Genomic DNA, 21,558 nt, shown 5'->3' with positions numbered 1-21,558 from the left:
ATTATAGAATTAATTTTTTCATTATTTTTTTCATTATCAGTAAATTCTACTCATATATAATATTCACTTCAAATATGAGATCACGGAAATCCTTTATAAGAGTATGAAAACTTATTCTGTCAGTGAGCTTGGATTTATATACTCAAAAATTCTAGAAACGCAGTAGAAAAGTTTGAAAATATGAATTTTATTGTTCGAGAAAAATATTAAACACCATTGACATAGATTATACCAAACAATTGCGCATGAAAATTTGCAACATACAACATGTTTCCGAAGTTAATTAATTTTTTTTTTTGGTTAAGTAAGTTTCCAATGTGTTGATGTTTGTGCTTAAAAAATGGTTATTTAATACGAATTAAGATTAATGCTATTGAGAATTAAGATTAATGCCAATGTAATGATTTATGTGTTAGAATTCGAAATTCAAATTAAGATTTGATGCCTTTGATATTCTCGTGCGACATGGTGACAAAACTCATACTAGATTGATTCGTGTTGGTATGATACGAGTCATTATTCTAGCATGAATCGATAAATTGACTAGCATGAGTCGATAGTCTGATACGAGTCAATCTAGCATTAGTAGGTATTCACGCAATCTACTTTTTGCTTTTCAAAAGTGAAGATTTTTCTCACGAATCAACACGAGTCAGTCTAACATGTTTTATTCTCTTTCACATGCATCATAGAGACGTTGGATATCGAACATAATTTTCATCTCTTCTCGAAAAACAAATAAATAATGACATGGTGTGAAAATACGTAATATTGATAATTGTGATCTTGCTTTGGCCCACTCAAGTAGTTTGACTAAATTTTTGTTTACAAATTCATTCTTTTATCACACACTTAACAAGATTTTAGCTTATTTAGAACACCATTGTTATGTACGATGATTTTGGCTAACTCGAGCGTCTTCCAACTCTTAAATGAACGAACTTTAGATATAAAAACGATAATAAATTTTCCAACACAGTCTAGAAACTTCGAAAATGAAATAAAAGTTGTAACTTGAATGGAAAGATTCAAAGTTTGTTTTGTTTTTGGGAGAGAAACTTGTAAAGAACAAGAATCAATTGTGTTTGAGAGTTTGACATACCCCATTCCCCAACAAAGAGGAGATTGGAAGAGAGGTTTATTCCAAAATGAAGAACACAAAAAGTGAAAGGCTTTGGCAAAGAAAGTCAAGGCCGTCAGCTACAGAGCACCAAAAGCCCATCATCACTGTAAAATCTCTTTCATTTTGAGCTTTCTTCTTGCTCCTCCTTCCACTGATCTTGTAGCATAGGATACCCAAGAGAGACAAAAAAAGCAACAAAGAAAAAAACCTCTGCTGGCAATGGCCCATTGAATGTCAGTCTCTACTGCTTTTTGCTGTCCCACCATTTTCTTTTTCTTTCTTTCCATTGCTCTCTAGCACTGTGTTTGGTTGTCTTCCTGTCCCTTTCTTTCCATTTCTCCTTCTTTTTCTCACACAGTCAAAACAAGCAAGGAGAGCTCTCATAATGGCGACCCCTCTTCTGAGAGCCTCAATGGGGGATGAGATTTAGAGGGTTTTTCTTTATTGTCCTGATGGAAATGGACTGCAGTTCTTTGACTGAGTCTGGTGGGTCTACCACTTCCTCCCCTCCCATTTCATCGGCTGAATCACTCAATGGCCTTAAGTTTGGCCACAAAATTTACTTTGAAGATGTGGGTATTGGAGAGCTTCCCAAATCAGGCGGTGGGTCTTTCTCATCTTCTGCTGTTATTGCATCAACACCCACCAAGAAACCTAGAGGGGGAGGGGTTGTTCAAGCGGCTCAGCCCCCTAGGTGTCAGGTTGAAGGGTGTAAAGTAGATCTAAGTGATGCTAAGGCTTACTATTCCAGACACAAGGTTTGTACTATGCACTCCAAATTCCCCAAGGTCATTGTTGCTGGTATTGAGCAGAGGTTTTGCCAGCAGTGTAGCAGGTCAGCTGCTTTCTCTTGCTCTTGGTTTTGCTATCATTCTCATGATGAGTTCATATGCTGGAGCTATCTCTCTTATTAGTTGGTGGATTTGATTTGATTAGATTTCTCTCATGTTTTGAGTCGCTTTCTTGTTTCTTAACTTGGATTCATCCAGATTGATTCGTTTATAAAACATCCGGATTCTAGTTTTTGAATCAATCAGACCCTACAGAAAGGTTATGGAACCAAATAGCTCTGTTATGGTGAGATCCCGCATTGGTTGGAGAGGGTAACGAAACATTCTTATAAGAGCGTGGAAACCTCTCCCTAGTAGACGCAATTTAAAACCGTGAGAGAAAGCCCAAACAAGACAATATCTGCTAGTAAATCTGCTAGTAGTGGGCTTGAGCTGTTACATATGGTATTAGAGTTAGACACCGATCGGTCTGCCAGCGAAAATGCAGGCCTCCAAGGAGGTGGATTGTGGGATCTCATATTGGTTGGAGAGGGAAACGATGCATTCCTTATAAGGGTGTGGAAACCTCTCCCTAACAGACGCGTTTTAAAACCTTGAGGAGAAGCTTAGTAGGGACAATATATGGTAGTGGTGGGCTTGAGCTATTACCGTTCTTCTCGTCAATTCTCCCCCTTTTAACTTGATATCAATTGTGGAGTGGGGATACCAGTCAATACAGTGGCCTACATCTCATGATACTGTTTATTCTTTTCTGTGCAACTGCTTGATATTCTACTCAATCCCTTAAAGTCCAAAGAGGCTATCTAAATTGCCTCCTATTGGTCAAAATGAAAACAGAGTAAAGTAACAAAAAAACCTGTTGAAGTTGGAGGCCAGCTATATACGTCAAAGTAAAAGAAGCTGTTTGATAATATTCTTCAGCTGATGGGATGCACCTTTATTCTGAGATAGAGATAGCCGTCAAAGTGAACATTTGTGATAGACATAGGCGTCTATTTCATGTTGAAAAACGTGTTGGATGTTGGATTTTGATTGGACTCCTTAGATAAGCTTAGATATTCTGAAGTTATTGTCTTCAAGATCTGTTCTTTAAAGATGAGATCAATATCTTTAATGGTGTATTTAAAGTGATACCAATGGCTTAGGTAACAATTGACAAAAGTTGGTGCCTAGGCACAAAGCATCGAACCAGATAGACTGATGGATTCTATGTCCATTGAACTAGGTAGACTGATGGACTCTATGCTAGCGAGGAAGCTGAGCGCCTAAGGGGGTGGATTGTGAGATCCTACATTGGTTGGAGAAGGGAATGGTGCATTCCTTATAAGGGTGTGGAAATCTCTCCCTAATGGACACATTTTAAAATCTTGAGAGGAAGACTGGAAGGGAAAACTCAAAGAGGATAATATCAGCTAGCGGTGGGTTTAGGTTTGGGTAGGACAGTATCTCCAACTGATATGAGATCTCACATCGGTTGGAGATGGGAACGAAGCATTCCTTATAAGGGTGTGGAAATCTCTTTCTAGTGGACGTGTTTTAAAACCTTGAGGGGAAGCCCAGAAGAGAAAACCCAAAGAGGATAATATCTGCTAGTGGTCGGCTTGGGTTGTTACAAATGATATTAGAGCCATATAGTGGGCGGTGTGCCAGTGAGGACGTTGGCCCCCAAGAGGGTGGTTTGTGAGATCCCACATCGGTTGGAGAGAAGAACAAAACATTCCGACACATTTTAAAACCTCGAGTGGAAGTTTAAAAGGGAAAGTCCAGAGAGTACAATATTGCCTGTGGTGGGCTTGAGTTGTTACATATTGACACCTTTCTTCTCACTTCAAGAGGTTGGAAAGTGCTCATTCGTTAATTTTCCAGATTTCATCAGCTCCCCGAGTTTGATCAAGGAAAGCGTAGCTGTCGCAGGCGTTTGGCTGGTCATAACGAGCGCCGTAGGAAGCCTCCACCTGGTTCACTATTGTCCACTCGTTATGGTCGCTTCTCTTCATCAATCTTTGGTTAGATATTTGCCTTCACCTTTCTAAATTTTCTTATTAACTTAGCTTTGTGCAAATGTTAACCATTTGTTTACTTTCTTGCAATGACAGAAAACAGCAGCAGAGTTGGAAGCTTTCTAATGGACTTCAGTGCATACCCAAAGCTAACAGGAAAAGCATCTGAACGGCTTCCAGGAAGCCAAAACATCAGTGCCATGGGGAGCTACATTCCCTATCCTTGGCAGAGCAACTCCGAGAACAGCTCACCTGAACTCTTCCTGCCAGTTTCTGCAGGTCCTGGAAATGAAGTTACCGACTCATCCTGTGCTCTCTCTCCTCTGTCAAACCAAACATCGGCTCTAGAGGTAAACGCGTTATTGAATGCTGAAGGCGCACTCGTGGCTCAAACAGCATCAGCTCATGCTGCTGCTGCTGCAGCTGCCGACCACTTCTCGACGGTGTCGTGGGGCTTCAAGGGGAATGAGGCTGCTGCTACTAGCAGCAGCTCCCTGGACCTGCCATCTGATCTGGGATTGAATCATCATGGTCTTACCAGTGATGTCCAGTTTGTTTCTCATCAAGGTAGGAGGCCATACATGGAACTCGGGCATTCGGGCGCGTTCGACTCCGCCACGCAGCACCAGCTGCATTGGTCGCTTTGATCATCCTTTAAGTAGTAGGGTTTGAATAATTGGGTTCAGTTACAGACATTACTACCCCAGTTGGGTTTATCCAAAGACTAAGGTTCCTTTGAGTTTGCCATGAAATTTTGAAACTTTACCATGGAGAACTGCAATGGTGCTTGTGTTTACTCTGATTTTGGCATTGCCAACTGCTTGTCACAAGCAATAAAAGGAACGTTTTAATTTAAAATTTTAGTCTTTATTTATTTATTTATTTATTGTTCTTTATTTTATATTTCTTTACTTTTTTTGAGATTTTTTAAAATATAAAATTCTATTTACAGAATTAAATTTCCTCATATTTCAATTTTATTTAATTGAGCTTCGAATTTTGATACATTTTATTTTTAAAATCTTTGACGAAAATATTTTCATTTACATTTAACAAATCCAAGAAAATATTAAATACAAATTTAATAAATTTTAGAAACTTATTTTATTACTGACCTTAGTAAACATACAATTAAGCTTTTTTATCTTTTGTTACAATTAGTGAAAAAATTAAGATAGAAAAATAAATATTTATAAAAAGGANTACTATTGCATTATCCAACGGCTAAACCGTTTTGCCGACGTGGACGCCAGCTCATCAAATTCCTGCCATTGCAAAAACTCCGTCGTCTTCATCGCGGCGATGCAGTACGCTGGCGGGTTTTTCACACTCCACTCTTGTCCGTTTCATTTTCTCTCTGTGAGAACCAGCCGAGATCGCCCCCTTTTGCTTTCTCTCTCTAGAAGGTACCATTTCTAAGCCGTAACTTTCCTCTGAACAACTTTTTCAGTGCCGGCATTTTCTTTCGGACTTCTAGCTTCCGAGAAAGATTAGCAAAACAACTCTATCTTCGTATATTCTTTCATTTCTTAGTTTTTGTGATTTTTTTTACTTCAGATTTTGGTGTGGTAGTCTTCTTGTACACTACCACGTTCTTGACATTTTGCTTGTGTTCGATTCTTTGTTCCATGGAAACAGAGAACCTTCAAAACTGGACGTGATTTAAAAATGCTGCAACAGCGTCCGTTTACGTATTTTAGTGTCGTAGTCTATTCGATGATTCTCACTTCGCTGGCTCGGGCGTTCACTAACAGGCCGGATGGTAAGTCTTAATATCTTTTTGTTTGAATGCAACCAATGTTTTTTAGTTTCTTGAAGCTTTTGAATTAGGAAAAAGATTGGAATAGGTCATGGTTTTTTTGGTTGAGTTTCTTTTGGTATCTTCTTATGGCTTCCTGATCATAGAATTGCAGCCATTAACTAAACGTTAGTTTATATGTTAACATGCATCACCTTGCATTACTTTTGAGCGAATCATTTCAAGGCTTTCTAGTTATTTTATTTCTCGTTAATGATGGATGGATAATGTGTAATGCACAGTTGCAGCTCTTCAGGATCTGTACGGTGCTTTGAACTATCCACATGAGCTTATAGGATGGAGAAAATATGGTGGTGATCCTTGTGTGGAATCATGGACGGGAGTATCTTGCTCCGGGTCATCTGTAATATACCTGTAATGACATAATGTTGCCTTGAACTAGACGCCATAAGCATATTCTTGATATTATGTTTCCTTCTTTGACCGAAGTGCTTGTCTGACTACTGTCTTCTTCTGTAGTAAACTCCGCGATTTAAACCTCACTGGGAATCTTGGAGGGCAGCTTAACAACCTCAACAATTTGAAGCAACTGTAAGTTAATTTTTTAGTCAATAGAACAATTTTATTGTTGCTAGTTATTGTGTGTTAATGTCTATTCAATTCTTTATTTAGGGATGTTAGCTCGAATAGACTTACGGGTGAAATTCCCCATAGCTTGCCTCATAATGCAACTCATATGTAAGTTGTGTACTCTACTTTTTCATTCATAGATTATTGTGTACTTAAAAGAGCTCTCCTTCTATTTGAAAATGGCGTGTAGACAGTTACTCCGGTTAATAGATTCAGTAAAATTCTTTTCTCTTGTAGAAATATGGCATTCAACCATTTAAGCCATAACATTCCACATACTTTATCTTACATGGGAAATCTCCGACATTTGTAAGTAGATCTTTGACTTTCGTAGTGTTATTGTTGAACGGTCCTTCATCCTTTACCTATACTCTTTTGCATGCAGAAATCTGAGCCATAATACTCTATCTGGTGTGATTGGGAATGTGTTCACTGGTTTACAGAATTTGAGAGAGATGTACGCTTCCTTCTTCGCTACTAATGCTATTTCTGCCTCTTAATTGTACTAAAATGAACGGATAATCTATCATGTCACCTCTCATTTGCACCTTACTGCTTGCCTTTCTAATTTACCACAACAAAACTTCATAATTTTTCTACAAGTTCAGTCTTGTATTAAGATATTAACTCACAATACTTTGGGCTATTCAACCAGTGGTTATTCTTCTTTCACAGGGATTTGTCATATAATGACTTCACTGGAGATTTGCCAAGATCATTAGGTTCCTTGACAAACATGTCTAGACTGTGAGTTTCTTGTCTTTGATTATTTCTTTTTCTTTCTTGGTACAATGAACAACTATTTATCCTATTAATGCTATCTAGACTAGGTTCTTGCAGAACAACAAATTTACAGGATCAGTTGCCTACTTGTCTCCACTTCCATTAACTGACTTGTATGCTATCCACGGCTCCCTCTTTTTCTCCTCTACTACTCTATCCTCTGTAGAATCTCTGACTTATTTCATCTGGCAACTTCTGTACTCACTCACGTAACTCTTCTTTCAGGAACATCCAGGACAATTGTTTTAGTGGCATTATTCCAGAAAATTTTAGAACTATTCCAAATTTGTGGTAAGCTTTTGCCTAAACTGAACATGAAGTTTACATTAAAGAAAAGTTCCTAACATACTTTCACTTCGCCTCTGTTTAGGATTGGGGGAAATAAGTTTCATGCAAGAGTCAATTCTCCACCCTGGGATTTCCCCCTGGAAAAAGCACCTATGGTGCGAAACATCAGTGGTCCTCCAACAACCAAGTCGAATTCAATCCAGAATTATCCCTCTCGTGGTGTCAGGCAAGAGAAGAAAAGGCTTGGTCCTGGTGGAATACTTCTCCTGGTTGGCGGGTTAACACTAGTTGTAACCTTTGCAGCTCTCTTCATTGTATTCGCCATTAGCAATATGATACACCGATCATTCGCTCTGGGCAAAGCTGAAGGTGAATCTTTTTCCTTGTAAAGTTCTTCCAGCCTTTTGCTTTGCATTGCGGGATGTCATAATTTTGTGGTCTTGATGCTGTTTAACTATAACCAGATCAAAGCTCATTAGCCGATCTTTATAACTAGCAGGTCTTTTGTTCTTTCCCATTATCACCGCAACTATATTAGTTTCTGTCTTCCGAGGTCTCAACTTTGTGCCATAAGTCTACGTGCTTTTATGCATACCTCAACATGTCACAATCCAAATGGCATTGTTGATAATTGAAGGACGTAAATTATGAAAAAGGCATTATTTTTTTGAAGTCGTCTAAGATTTGAAACGGAATGTGAATTTTCTGGGAATCCATCTTTTTTAGTATCATGAAAATGAAAAGGCTCTCATCATAACTTGGAGACTAATTTCCCGTAGGCGTTAATGAGTTTGGCTTCAAATGTTTGTGCCAAGATAGTTATTAACTTTGAGTTTCGTAGTTTCAGCTTATGACTCCCTGTACTGTGAATGTCAAGTATGCATTCGGACTAGCATTTTGTTTTCAGATATTAGGCTTTTCTTTTCTTTGATAGATGGTTTGTCCACCGCACCAGAAGAAAACTCACAGAGCTTGCCCCTGAGTTCTCTACTCATGGGTGGTCAAAGGTCTATAGCTTCATTAAATCGCACGAGAACTGAGAAAGTTTCTGGAAGACAAGGTTTCTCAAAGAGATGCAATCTCCCAGTGGGAACAAAAATGTACACTCTGGCAGAGCTTCAATCAACCACAAACAACTTTAGTCAAGAGAATCTTCTTGGAGAGGGATCTCTTGGTGCTGTTTATAGAGCTGAATTTCCTGATGGCCAAGTAAAAATGATCACACTCTATGAGCAAAGTTTCACCTGACCTCCATTAACTTCTTTCTGACTTTTAATTTCTAACCAGGTTTTGGCGGTGAAAAACATCAACATGGGAGCACTCTCTCTTACAGAAGAAGAGAAATTTCTGGATGTCGTATGGACTGCATCCCGTTTGAGGCACCCGAACATTGTTACACTGCTTGGATATTGTGCAGAGCATGGACATTATTTCCTCGGATATGAATATGTTCGAAATCTGTCTCTTGATGAAGCTTTACACTGTGAATCTTTTATGCCTCTGTCATGGACTGTCCGTCTCCAGATTGCTCTTGGAGTTGCTAGGGCTTTAGAGTAAGTACATTATTTGATTATCAGGTTCATATTGCCTGACCTCATAGATCAAAGACCTTCAGTTCATCTTTAATTATACACTACATGCATTATATTTTTCTACTTTCTTCGGCTTCCAAATCTTCAATCTATGACTAACTTAACAGACATTCTATGTCTATATCGTTACTATCTATACTCGACTTGGATCTGTACTAATTAAGCATTTGCAAATTACTCTAAATGCTAAATTCTCCTTTTCTGATGTATAAAAACTTCTGGTTCATACCTTTAAAAACCACTATCTAAAACCTCGAGGCAAGTTTTTCAATAATAGTTGTATTCTTGAGGATTTTTAACTGTTTTCCTTTCGTGTTTTCAGTTATTTGCATAGAAGTTTTTTCCCGCCAGTTGCTCACTGCAATCTGAAGGCTGCCAACATCTTACTTGACGAAGAACTGATTCCTCGTATTTATGGTTGTGGGCTGTCTGTTGCGAGGCGACTTGTGACCAGCAGAGTTAAAACGAAGGTAAAATACTGCTGAGAATATGCTTCTGATTTTTTTTTTTTTATGGTAAATAAAAAACTAGATGTCTATTTTGGAAGAGAGACCTTGTTCATAAACTAGACAGGGATGCCGTAAATTTCCACTTCCACGATTTTAAACTTTCCGTTGTTTACTTGTGGTATTTTTTTTTTCATGAGTTTTATGTGTAAATACTGATGAAAACAGGCTTCTGAGATTGCCAGTGGTGACAGAGGCTACCTTGCACCTGAACATGGCCAGCCAGGATTTGATAATACCAGAAGTGACGTGTATTCCTTTGGAGTGTTGCTTTTGGAGCTTGTCACTGGAAGAAAACCATTTGACAAGTACAATTCATCTAACCGCCTTTTGGTTTTTTCTCTTCTTCAAATTCTTGTTGTAGTTCTGAGTATGAATAATTTTGTTCTTTTTACTAAGTTCGAAACCCAGGAAAGAACAATCGCTGGTGAAATGGGCTTCATCTCGGCTTCATGACAACGAGAGTTTAGAACAGATGGTTGATCCAGTCATTAAAGGAACATTTTCCTCCAAGTCCCTCTCTCGCTTTGTCGATATTATCTCCCTTTGCATACAGGTAATTAGCCCAGACCATCTAATGAAATCTAATATGCCTCAGTTTATTTCTAACAAGTACGTACTTTTAAGCCTGTAGTTTAACATTTACGTGGTAAGTTGACAAACTCTAAAGTTAGTCACAATATACTATTTTAATATCACATCACGATAAGGTAAAAGGTGGCACATTGAATTGGGCATGTATATATCCCTATTAACATATCCTCCTGTGCATTTCAACTTTGGATGATCAGCCTGTGAAGGAATTCCGACCACCAATGTCTGAAATAGTGGAACACCTAACAAATCTTCGGAGAAAGATGGAGACGACGAAACATGCTGCATCAGAAGGAACTGAAATGGATCCTTTTGAGAAGTCTTTTCGTTCAGCTAACACTGGTTTCTTAAGCTCGCCAGCTTACAGCTATTCTGCCACCTCAGTTTAGGTCAGTCTTATTTTTCATCGACTGCATTCTCTTCTTATGTGTACAGACTGTTTAGTAGTAAAACCTTCCTTCTCATGTACATACAGCTTTAACTTCATCTTAACTGTCTGTCATGTGTTTCTCTGAGAAAGTTTTGGAAAGAGTAAATCAATTTTTGTGTTTCTTTGAGAAAGTTCTGGTGTCATAAGATGCATGTTTTTGTTTCTTTTTTCAAGAAAATAAGATAATATTATCTTTGATTTTACGCAACGATTTTATCATATATATATATATTCCCTTGAAATCAGGTCTGGCCAAGCGAAAAAAAATAAATTTGCCAACAGATGAGCCTAAAATGATGGTCCACCTTGTGTTGAGAATCTTGACTGAGCTGCCCTGTTTATTCTCTTCCATTTTTGTGATAGTTTGTTATCTCCGTTCTGCTTCATGAGAAAGCACTTTTAATTTCCACCGGTTCCTATTCCTGCAATGCTTCCCCACACAGCACAAAAAGTAGACCCAGACACGTCGTTTGTTGTTTCTGTTGTTGCAAAACTCCATTTTTACTCGACCACTTCATTTCATTTCCTTCTTGTGAGAAGGAAATGGACAAAAAGCTTCTGGATTACACATTGGTCTCCTCCGGCCTCCTTCTCATGCTCACCTACCACATTTGGCTTTTACATCGCATCCTCACATATCCCAATAAGACCGTGATCGGCATCAACGCCATGAATCGTCGCTTATGGGTTCAGGCTATGATGGACAATGCACCAAACAACGGCGTCCTTGCCGTCCAAACACTAAGGAACAATATAATGGCGTCGACCCTTTTGGCCTCGACTGCCATAATGCTCTGCTCTCTCATTGCCGTCCTGATGACGAGTGGCGGTGGCGGTGGCAGCGGCCAGAGTCAGTCCCCATTGGCGGTGCTTGGAGACAGAAGCCAATTTAGTTTCTCATTCTCTGTCAAGTTCTTTGCCATATTGGTTTGCTTTTTGGTGGCGTTTTTGTTTAACGTTCAGTCTATAAGGTACTATAGCCATGCAAGCATTCTTATCAATACGCCATGCAGAAAGGGTTTGATCGATGATCGGCATCAGCGTGGGCTCACGGCGGATTATGTGGCCACTACGGTGAATAGAGGGAGTTATTTTTGGTCGTTGGGATTGCGTGCGTTTTACTTTTCATTTCCTTTGTTGTTGTGGATCTTTGGAGCTATTCCTATGTTTTTGTCTTCGGTTCTTCTTGTTTTTATGCTCTATTTTCTTGATGTTTCGTTTGAATTTTGTTGTGCTGAAGGGAATTCGGCGTACCTCCCTCAAAGGGATGAGGAAGAGGAGATTGGGAAATAGATTTTTTTTCTGAGAAAGTAACCAACTTTTGTTCTAGTAAAATTCCGAGGCACGAAAAGTAAAGTTTTGCAAAGTGGAGTAAATGAGAGAAAATAATGTAACATATCTAATCTTAATTTTTTACATTTGCGATTAAGGGATTGATCAACCTTAATCCTCCCCATATAACAATATGAACATATTCATATCATCACTTGATAGTAAAAGAACTTAATTACTCTTTCCAATTTCATTCAATTTTATATATACAACATATCAACGGTATATCATTTCAGCCCAATATTTTTTTAATATATTCTTATATATCTTACCTTCATTTGCTATATTAAAATGATGAGGGGCTTAGATATGCTCCAAATTCTAAATTCTTGAATAATAAGTTCGATATTAAGTGAAAATATGAGTACTATCACTCACGAATATTATCCCCACTTCTCTATCTAAATTGTCTCAATTATATTTAAGCTAAACCCCTCAAGTTCTACTTCAAATGACCATTGGTAGCTTGTGAATCTAAGGAACAACATCTCTAGTGAAGATGAGTCAAGTTTTACTCCAAATGACCATTGGTAGCTTGTGAATCTAAGGAACAACTTCTCTAGTGAAGATGAGTTTCACTCTCCTCGAATCAACTTAATTCCGCTCAATCTCACCTAATCACCCCGAAAACACAGCCATTGGGAATTGCTGTCTTCCCTTCACGTTGCCAGCCGTTCACATATGGTTCCTTTCACGCAGCCCTGTTCACATATGGTGACCTTCTTTATCTAACTAATAAGAGCAAGTCATCACTAATAGAAAATGAAAGAGTAGTAATTCCATATTGGTTAGAAAGAAATATTATAAGTTTATAATTATCTACCAACTTGGTTTCTTTGGAAAAACTACTAAAACTTATGCATAAAATAGATAATATTATATTATTGGAGAGATCGGAATTTCTAACAATATTTATACTATTTTTTAATTTGATATACTTATAACTTGAATTATAAGAAATAAATTTTTTAGGTTGGTCTCTAATTGACTATTAAAAAAATGTAAAAATTATAAACAGAACAAATCTGGTAAGTAGACACATTTTTTTTAAGCTTATGGTATGAAATATAATTTAATGTTGGCAATTAATACACCGACGAGGGTAGTACTGTAATTACGCAACCATCTGGGAATCGGGTTGCAACGGCGACAGGTTGAGTAACGCGGGTTCAAGAGGCTTTCTCGTGCTGATATAAGAGCTTCAGTCTCCTTCTCATTCCCTTCTTTCCAGAGAGCTGCATCGAAAGTGGTACGTGCTTCTTCCTCCAATCCAAATCGTTTTTCTCTAATGTTTATGAATTTTATGATCTACAATGCTTTTGGAGTTACGATGATCGCACTCGATGTAGTTGTCAATGCAATTCGTCTAGGTTTAGCCTCTGCGGTTCGGTCTGCATGTCATTTTGTCGCGGAAATTCATTTTCATGCTTCTATTGTTGAGGATATAGAGAAATTAGATTGTATTCTACAGGTGCACGAGTTAGGGGGAGTCGTTTGGGGTTTCCGGCTTGATCTGAACGGTTAAATTTACGAATTGTTCATTATCTAGCGGGTTATTAGTACGTTTGGATCTAGCTGTTCGTAATTCTCTGGATATTAGAAATTCTGCTGAGATAACGTAAAGGAATGGGATGAATACATAGGAGGGGGGCTATATATTCTAATTAATTTCCATTTAATACAAATGATTTCATTATGAGATAGTCAGAAAAATTTAGATCTTCTTTGGTCGTGGTTATTGAGGTTTGAGTCTTGTTTCTTTTCTTTCTGCAGCTTTGGCCATTGTCAGTAACTTCAAAAATACCCATGGATGCTTCAGAGCGTAGGTACTTGGAGGATGATGATACGTCAATAATGAAAATGATTAAAGGAGCAACTACAGGATTTGTTTCTGGCACCATTTTTGGGACAATTGCTGCCACTTGGTATGATGTACCCCGTGTTGAGAGAAATGTTGCTTTGCCTGGGCTTGTGAGAACCTTGAAAATGATGGGAAACTATGGGATGACGTTTGCTGCTATTGGAGGGGTATACATTGGCGTTGAGCAGCTTGTGCAGAATTATAGAATGAAGAGAGACTTCGTTAATGGAGCTGTAGGTGGTTTTGCAGCTGGAGCATCTGTTCTCGGATACAAAGGTGAAACTTTCTACTCTTTCTAGATCTGGATGCAGTCGCAATTTCTATTCTTTCATTAACAAATGTGAAGAAAGTTTTTTGTATGATTTGTTTCTCTTAGAATGGGATAGAATTTTATTTGGCATATTTATGTGAACATATTATAGAATGGGATAAATCCATACCATCCGCAATTTCTATTCTTTCATAAATTGACCAAATGTGAACACATTTTCTAATTTTATAGAGGAAAGACTAATAGAGGCTATTTTGTTTTACAAAAGTTAACAATAAACTAACACAATAGGGATCAATTTTATGCTTTATTGAAAGTTTAAGTACTAAGTATGGATTTTTACAAGTATAGGGACCAAAATGGAATGAAGCCCAAATTATAGGACATAGTTGGTATTACCTTTTCTTTCTGCGTGGTTGGAAGTGTGTTGAGTAGGTTGATTAAACTTGATCTTCATGGGGCCTTCTTGAATATTTTTTCCTTGGCGAGAACAAGGGGCATATTTCACATACTCAGTTTATGGACATCTATCAAAAGACGATAGGACAGGGTTATAGGATTTTTTCAAGCTACTTAGAATTTTTAAGATTTCTTCGGGCATAGAGATAAATTTGAAAAACATTAGGTTTGTGGTTTTTAATATTCCTTTTGCTGAAGTGAGCTCTTGCAAAAAAAAAAAAATGTGGTGCAAGCTTGTAGCTATCCAGTCTCTTACTCGAGGATGATGACCCTTGGGTGATAAATCCATGAAGGTTGGAGTCTTGGAAGCCTGTGAAAGAGGTCCTGTATAAGTTGGAAAATGGGAATTTTACCTTTCTAATGGTGGGAGATTGACTCTTTTTGAGGCAGCTCTTACAAACTTAAATACCTATTTCATGTCAAGTTTTTCTATGCTTTTAAAGGAATGGTAGGTTTTGGGAGAAAGTTTAGGAACTGCTTTCGGGGATGGTAATTTGATGGTAGTTTGTAAGAATCAAATCAGATTTGACAGAAAGTGTTCTCTAGCATTATAGAAGAAAGGAAGATGAGCGGTTACTGTCTAGACTTCATTGTTCACGCCTCTAAAGAAAAGGAAAAGGCATTCAACTTGGATACCTTTAGCTAATCATCCAATTAAGAACAATTAACAAAGATCTAACATTGAACACCTATTAGAAGCATTCCAGAATTGTCTAGCCATGTTTACCATCACCTTACTGCTTTGGAGCATTGAGTCTAGGAAAAAAGGACAGGAGAGTAAATTATCCAGATGTCATTCAAAAATTTAACTCTATTACCTTTTCCCACCTACAATATGGAACCAAAGGCTGCAGGATCCACAATATATCTCAGCTAGGAAATATGGAATCAAGTGCTGCATGGCATTTCTACATGTGGTCATCCACCTGACTTATCCTTCCCACACTTGCTAGTGACATTTTTGTGCCATGGTGCACTGCTTTCTAGAAGGAACCTTCGTATGCATTTGGTTAAAGAGGTGCACTTCCACTTATCTACATTGGTGAAGCTACGATCACCATCCTCGAAAGAGCAAGAGGCTCAACTCTTTATTTCATCTATAGACGACCTCCATCCTAGTCTGCACCTCGCGAAAGAAGTCCCTCTCTTATTTTTATCAATGCTTCGATAAACTGGAGCCTTGAAGACACAAATAAATAGTCTGCATGTTAGCAACCACTCCTTAGTTAGGGCAGAACCATAAATTTGCAGGGCAAAAACTTTCTATTCGAACTTAATTACAGGAGACGAATTAGTGGAGAAGTGCTACATTTTTTTTTCTCTAAATATATATATATATATATATATACATATATAATCTGAGACGAACAAGGGAGAGTTTCCAGTCGTCCTATAGTACCTATATCAGCCCTCCGTCAACACTAGAAATTTCTCTATAATTATTTCTTTAATATTGTTGGACTAAATATCAGTAAAAAATAATGATGATGAAGCTCAATAAATGGAAGTAGTNTTCATATCAGTAAAAAATAATGATGATGAAGCTCAATAAATGGAAGTAGTATCCAACTACTGTATTACTAGAAATTTCCCTCCAAGAGGGGCGATTTCTCAATCTGGATGTAGTTTCTTGCCATTCCTTATTAGTTATACTTATAACAAGACCTATCAGTATCATCATATGATTGTAAAGTGAAGTGCCATTCCGATCTTTCTGCATTATACTTATAACAAGATCCTAATCAGTGGTTCTAACTTGTTTTCTTTTCAAGTCTCTAACAAGTTAACTCCCTCTGAAAGTGGTTAATTGATGGTATTGTTTTGTTTCAGGAAAAAGCATTTCAACAGCCATTTCCGCTGGAGCTGCTTTGGCAGTTACATCTGCATTAATTGATGTTGGTGGTCAAACCACAAGAATTGACAATGGAAAGGAGTACTACCCTTACACCACCAAGAAAAGATCCCACATTGAGTAGCATTAGTAATCTTTGCAGCAATTGGGAAAGAAGATCTTGGCTGGCTTTCTCTTTTGGGTTTTCCAGAGATGTAATTATACTCTCAGTTCTCTCGAGTAAGCTTAACAGGGAATGTTGTATGAATAAAGGTACCATCAATTTGTTCAACTCGTTTTTGGTTAGTTTTGGATTTACCACCATTGATCTTTGTTGGAAGCTTTTCAATTTGGGATAACTGTGAAGGTGGTTGAGAGGAATTGTCAAATGACACTGTTTTTCTTTTCAGGGCAAATAATATGATCCCATCATAATTTTATATCTCAATTTAGAATCCACCTTGAAGTTATAATATGGTCAAATATTTGGTTTCATCACTATTGTTGTGCTTTAGAAGCCCTCATTTCACCATTCTATTTTGTGAAGCATAAAAGGCAAAGGAAGCATTAAGGAGCAAGTAAGAAAAGTTTAGGTTCTAATGCTAAAGCCTTTGAATGAATTGCTTATAGCTTTAACAATAGATTAAAGCTTGTTATACTGGAATCTCAACCAGTGATTTGTAAAAGGGGTTTGGAACCAGTGATTTGTAAAAGGGGTTTGGAACCAGTGATTTGTAAAAGGGGTTTGGAACGGGCATGCGGATATGTACAACACGTCTTGAACAAGCATAATCGGGACATCGGGACATCCGACATGTAGCCATGGAGGCCATGCTTGTTGATGGTGTAGAATTTAGTGACAGTGATTTGTTGTAAAGATGAATGTAGAGGAGGGGAGGGACAAGTTCGGGCGTGACACGAGGCTGGAGTCTGCCACTCAATGGGCACCATTTTTTAATGGGCTTGATCATCTAGGCCCAATAGACTCTAATATAGTGGGCTTAAAATTTTCCTACTTTATAATGGGCTTGATCATCTAGGCCCAATAAACTCTCCCTCCTAACTATGCAAAGGGTCAACAACACTCTCTATGATGCAATTAAAAAGCGAAAATCCATGTTCCTAAAAGTAGAGCATATTGAATTAAAAATTATTCACTAAATTTGATATTTAATATAAAGTCAAAGAATATATAAGAGAAAATTGATGTATGTTTCCACTAATATTATTTTTATCAATCTATCATACAATGAACTTGGTCGTGCCAATTTTCAACCATTAAAATTAATCATATCAAGATTTCAATATTCTTTGCCTCTAAATCAAATTATAAAACCTTAAATTTAGTTTAGGGGCATTGAAATTTAAATTATCGAGTATTTGGTAACTGTTAAAAAATTTACCCTGATCCATTAGTTTAAGCTTTTGGATCGAGTGACATTTAACGTAATACTAGAGCAACATGTCTAGTGTTTCAATGACTGTAATGTTATTATTATTATTTTTTTTACTGATTCATATCGATCTTCACTGGTTGACCCTTTTAAAGATTTATTCTACGATCCCTACTTAGAAGCTTCTCGCTCGTGCCAAAAGTCTCGTAACCTGCAAGAATAGCAAATAGAATGCTACATACATTAACCCTCATAGTAAAGTTTCCAACCCTAAATGAGTAATTATTTTTTTTATGTTAATACTATTTTTATTTAATTGTCACATTACAAAGCTTATCAATTAATTTGCATTTAAATTTTGGTGAAAACGAGTTAAAAAATAAATATTTAAAGAAAACTCATGTTTATTTTAATATTTTTTAAAAAATAATATTAAATAATTGTCCTCCACCAAGCGTGCTTGAGTCACTCTACATATCATTGTCAACTTTGGAGTTGAAATTCAGAATATTAACCAAATTAAATTTTAATTAATAGTTTATTTTTTAAAAGGAATATATAATTGGGTCAATTGCGTACGTGTTATTTCATACCATTTTCAAACTTTAATTGGCTGGAGTCATTATTTATTAAAATTCAATAATTAATTTATTTTAATTGTTTTTTTTATATTATATATTGAAAAAGTATTGTATAAAAAGAAATAAAAATGAGAGGAAATTTGAGTATTTGGCTCTTAATTTGGTTTTAATTAATTAAAAAATTATTTCAAGATTTTTCAAACTCTAATATGATAGTGACAGTCCATTATATAAAAAAGTCAACTATGAAAAAATTGCATTTTTTAAACTATAATTTATATTTGATTTTATTAACTAAATTTTCATTTTGTTTTAATAATTAAGCCTCTAGTGGTGCAAGTCACGCAATCCTTTGTCCATATAGTTTTTATTTTTATTTTTATTTTATTTCCATATTATCAAAAAAAAAAAAAAAAAAAAAAAAAAAAANCTAAAATCAATATTTGACTCACTTTGATAAATGTTACATTAAACTATATGTTATATTTTTATGGAATAAAATATAGTTGACAAACTTTATTAGATGATTGCCATATTATGATATCATATACATTGTGGGAATCTTGTAAATCAGTTGGGCCAAATACAATATAAATAAATATTTCATATATTTAATGCCTTTTTTACTCCATAACAATACTATATGTTTATCCAAATAATAATAATAATAATAATAAACCCAACCAAATTAAAATATATTCTTATTAATATTATTGTACGATAATTTTCAAGTTGGATTGAGTTATTTTTTTAAAATTATTTATTCACCGTACATATTATATTAATAGCTAAAATCTCATAAATTTCAAATATCAAATATTTATAAATACTAACTTACGACACAATTTTTATAATTTAGTTTGAATTAAAGTAATTTAAATTGGTTCGGGTTATTTGGTCGTATGAATTATTCCGTTATATATATATATTAACATAAATTGATATGGGATTGAAAAATTTAAAAAGAAACTTCCACAAATTTAGGTAAAATAATTTATCAAATTTTAATATAATTTTTATTTTTTTTTAATGTGCAGTTAGAAAGGTTCCTGTGTTCCGGAGTGGTTAGAGGACCAAGAATAGAAAAATAGCGGGAAAAGTGGGGGCGGTCTCGGTGGGCCCCACCGGAACGACTTTCCAAACGTAGAGTCTCAGCCATCCGATCAATAAATGCGGGACCCACACCCTAACTTTCTCCCTCAGATAGACGATGGATATTACACCCACGTCATAGGTCAATTCTGCTAATTTTGCAGTTTCCCCGTCAACTGCTTCCTATGACAATTAATTAATATAAATTAAAAAAATACGAATAATATAATAAAAGATAAGAACTCAAAAAATAATAATATTAGAATTAAATTATAAATTTGGTGCATAAAAAATATTCTTTAATACTACAAATTATAAATTTTAAAAAATTAAACAATCTATTTTAAAAATTTCTATTTTACCCTTCATCTCTCTCCTCCCGAGTTTTACGACTACTTTTTTCCTCTTTTTCTCTTTACCGCTGCATGTTTGGTTCAACGGATATGAATATTAAATACTCGAGAGCTAAACGTTCGAAGTTGCAGATATTCTGATGGATGCATGTAACGTTTATATTAAATTCCGGAGAGGTTAAGTTGAAAATCTAAATATTTCACTTATTAACCCCGAGCTTAAGAAAATGATAATTTAAGGAGATATTAATTAATTTTGAAAATTGAAAATTGAAATTTAATATAATTACTAAATAAAAATAATACTTACCTACTCTAACAATAATCTCATTCATTTTCTCCCCTAAAAATCTTATTTTCTTTGGTTTTATTTTTTCTCTAAGTTCATCCTCTAATAATAGAATTATTGAATTAAATAATAGTAAGATTATATCATATTATAATTATTAATACTCAACTAATATATGATAGAATTTTAGTCACATAACTTCATCAAAATGGTTTCAGCTAACATATATTTTCCAAATATTTGAATCAATATTTTTTAATCTTTTTTAATCAATTACTTAATATCAGCAATTTGACTAAAATAAAACGAGCTCTAGGGTTTAAAAAGTTTTCCTAACGTCCTCCTCAAAACCTTGAGTCGTTTCATATTCATAAATGGTTATATGACGTAATATGTTATGTTTCGTTCTTGAATTTAGAAACGAGAATGGTAGGCATTTAATGACATTGACATATGGCGAAGATATATATANGATAACATTAGGGTAAGAATCTCGTGAATAGTCCTTATTATCGAAACTATTAGAGTTGATTATTTGCAAGAGTTTTATCCTCGGGACTAAATCTAAAGTTTGTTCTGAATTATAAATTTAGTCATTGTATTCTTACTCTTTCGAGAACGTGCATCGTGTATAATCATATATATCGAAATTCGTCTCATAAACATGTCTATATGGCAGTAAAAACATAAATTTTATTGACATTAACTCGTTTTTCTAATGTTGAAAGTTCAAATTATCGTGCTTTTGATATGTTAGTACCGAAAAAACGTCACGAATGATTGACAAGTGCATCAAATAAATTAATTGAAAAAAAGAGGGAAAAAAATTAGGTTTATGGAAAGTGTTTTAATTCCTAGAGAGAGAGGGTTTTTTGTTCTTGTTTTCTTTTCATTCAATTCAATCCATTTTTTCCTCTCTCTCTCTCTTCCAACCGACTGATCATCTCTCTCTCTCTCATGAATCATCCAAATATGTGAGAACTGAAGCATGTTGACGCCATTAATGGAGAATTACTGAAGAACTCTTCAACAAGAACAGCAAGAACAACAAGAACAAGAAGAAGAAGAAGAAGAGGAGAGAGGAAAAAGGTGTGAGCTTTAATGGCTTCCTCCAATATTAAAACCAGCTCCATCAGTGAAGAAGAAGAAGAAGCACGACAACTACTCCATCATCATCATCATCATCAACAACAACAACAACATCAGCTTTTGCAAACTCCAAACTTTGTCATCCCCAAAAATCCATCATCATTCAGCTTCCAAAATCAAGACTTTCATCATCATCATCATCAATTACCCTTCTCCATGAATCTCCCTTCCATCTCTCCAAATTTCATGTAATTCTTCATAAAAATTTAAACTTTTTTAATTTTTTTAATTTTTTTTTACTGAATTTGTTTTGTTGATTCTTGTTCTCAGAAGCAAAGATGGAGGAGGTGATGATTTGGGAGAATTGGATCATGCCCTCTTTCTATATCTTGATGGACAAGAACCCTCCACAAACATCACCCAACAAGATCAAAGACGTATTTTTTTTCTCTTTTTCCGGTTTTTTTTTTTTTTTTTTTTTTTTTTTTTTTTTTTTTTTTTTTTTTTTTT

General features: G+C 35.7%; 5 protein-coding genes across 7 annotated transcripts in view; all 5 read left to right on the top strand.

Annotated features, from left to right (window-relative positions):
- The first annotated feature begins 1,300 nt into the window (after positions 1-1,300).
- LOC111800894 (squamosa promoter-binding-like protein 9) lies at positions 1,301-4,772 on the top strand. Its single transcript, XM_023684799.1, has 3 exons — positions 1,301-1,958; positions 3,781-3,920; positions 4,011-4,772. Exons 1-3 carry the CDS (start codon positions 1,543-1,545, stop codon positions 4,559-4,561), a joined length of 1,107 nt encoding a protein of 368 aa, XP_023540567.1. The 5' UTR covers positions 1,301-1,542; the 3' UTR covers positions 4,562-4,772.
- A 358-nt stretch (positions 4,773-5,130) lies between these two features.
- LOC111799866 (protein STRUBBELIG-RECEPTOR FAMILY 2-like) lies at positions 5,131-11,019 on the top strand. 3 transcript variants are annotated; one of them, XM_023683356.1, is made up of 18 exons: positions 5,131-5,320; positions 5,553-5,676; positions 5,955-6,087; positions 6,193-6,264; positions 6,346-6,411; positions 6,541-6,612; positions 6,689-6,760; positions 6,979-7,050; positions 7,134-7,199; positions 7,312-7,377; positions 7,457-7,743; positions 8,309-8,583; positions 8,662-8,927; positions 9,289-9,436; positions 9,641-9,780; positions 9,872-10,028; positions 10,264-10,455; positions 10,743-11,019. In XM_023683356.1, the coding sequence occupies exons 2-17, from the start codon at positions 5,583-5,585 to the stop codon at positions 10,453-10,455; spliced, it is 2,178 nt and encodes a 725-aa protein (XP_023539124.1). In that variant the 5' UTR covers positions 5,131-5,320; positions 5,553-5,582; the 3' UTR covers positions 10,743-11,019. The 3 variants fall into 3 exon arrangements, with proteins under 3 accessions (XP_023539124.1, XP_023539125.1, XP_023539123.1); XM_023683357.1 differs by lacking the exon at positions 10,743-11,019 and having other exon boundaries at positions 5,961-6,087; positions 10,264-10,534; XM_023683355.1 differs by lacking the exon at positions 10,743-11,019 and having other exon boundaries at positions 10,264-10,534.
- Positions 11,020-11,029: 10 nt separating this feature from the next.
- LOC111800202 lies at positions 11,030-11,789 on the top strand. Its single transcript, XM_023683794.1, has one exon. It carries the CDS (start codon positions 11,040-11,042, stop codon positions 11,787-11,789), a length of 750 nt encoding a protein of 249 aa, XP_023539562.1. The 5' UTR covers positions 11,030-11,039.
- A 1,170-nt stretch (positions 11,790-12,959) lies between these two features.
- LOC111801078 (outer envelope pore protein 16-3, chloroplastic/mitochondrial-like) lies at positions 12,960-16,698 on the top strand. Its single transcript, XM_023685047.1, has 3 exons — positions 12,960-13,077; positions 13,602-13,965; positions 16,250-16,698. The coding sequence occupies exons 2-3, from the start codon at positions 13,635-13,637 to the stop codon at positions 16,393-16,395; spliced, it is 477 nt and encodes a 158-aa protein (XP_023540815.1). The 5' UTR covers positions 12,960-13,077; positions 13,602-13,634; the 3' UTR covers positions 16,396-16,698.
- Positions 16,699-20,861: 4,163 nt separating this feature from the next.
- The window catches only part of LOC111800644 (bZIP transcription factor TGA10-like), a 4,057-nt gene continuing 3,360 nt past the window's right edge, over positions 20,862-21,558 (top strand). Inside the window, exons 1-2 of the mRNA XM_023684432.1 lie at positions 20,862-21,296; positions 21,379-21,485. Of these exons, the coding sequence (XP_023540200.1) occupies positions 21,061-21,296; positions 21,379-21,485 (343 nt within the window). The 5' untranslated portion in view covers positions 20,862-21,060. The remainder of the gene's footprint in view (positions 21,297-21,378; positions 21,486-21,558) is intronic.

Source organism: Cucurbita pepo, chromosome LG08 (genome assembly GCF_002806865.2).
Source record: "Cucurbita pepo subsp. pepo cultivar mu-cu-16 chromosome LG08, ASM280686v2, whole genome shotgun sequence".
Classification (NCBI taxonomy): Eukaryota; Viridiplantae; Streptophyta; class Magnoliopsida; order Cucurbitales; family Cucurbitaceae; genus Cucurbita; species Cucurbita pepo.
This window is presented reverse-complemented; position numbering and strand designations above follow the sequence as displayed.

Coding starts and splice junctions, on each gene's coding strand:
- LOC111801078 (XM_023685047.1), top strand. CDS start 13,635: ATGGATGCTTCAGAGCGTAGGTACTTGGAGGATGATGATACGTCAATA. Junction 13,966..16,249: donor ATCTGTTCTCGGATACAAAG/GTGAAACTTTCT, acceptor GTTTTGTTTCAG/GAAAAAGCATTTCAACAGCC.
- LOC111800894 (XM_023684799.1), top strand. CDS start 1,543: ATGAGATTTAGAGGGTTTTTCTTTATTGTCCTGATGGAAATGGACTGC. Junction 1,959..3,780: donor TTTTGCCAGCAGTGTAGCAG/GTCAGCTGCTTT, acceptor TTAATTTTCCAG/ATTTCATCAGCTCCCCGAGT. Junction 3,921..4,010: donor CTTCTCTTCATCAATCTTTG/GTTAGATATTTG, acceptor TTGCAATGACAG/AAAACAGCAGCAGAGTTGGA.
- LOC111800202 (XM_023683794.1), top strand. CDS start 11,040: ATGGACAAAAAGCTTCTGGATTACACATTGGTCTCCTCCGGCCTCCTT.
- LOC111799866 (XM_023683356.1), top strand. CDS start 5,583: ATGCTGCAACAGCGTCCGTTTACGTATTTTAGTGTCGTAGTCTATTCG. Junction 8,584..8,661: donor CTGAATTTCCTGATGGCCAA/GTAAAAATGATC, acceptor ATTTCTAACCAG/GTTTTGGCGGTGAAAAACAT. Junction 8,928..9,288: donor GGAGTTGCTAGGGCTTTAGA/GTAAGTACATTA, acceptor TCGTGTTTTCAG/TTATTTGCATAGAAGTTTTT.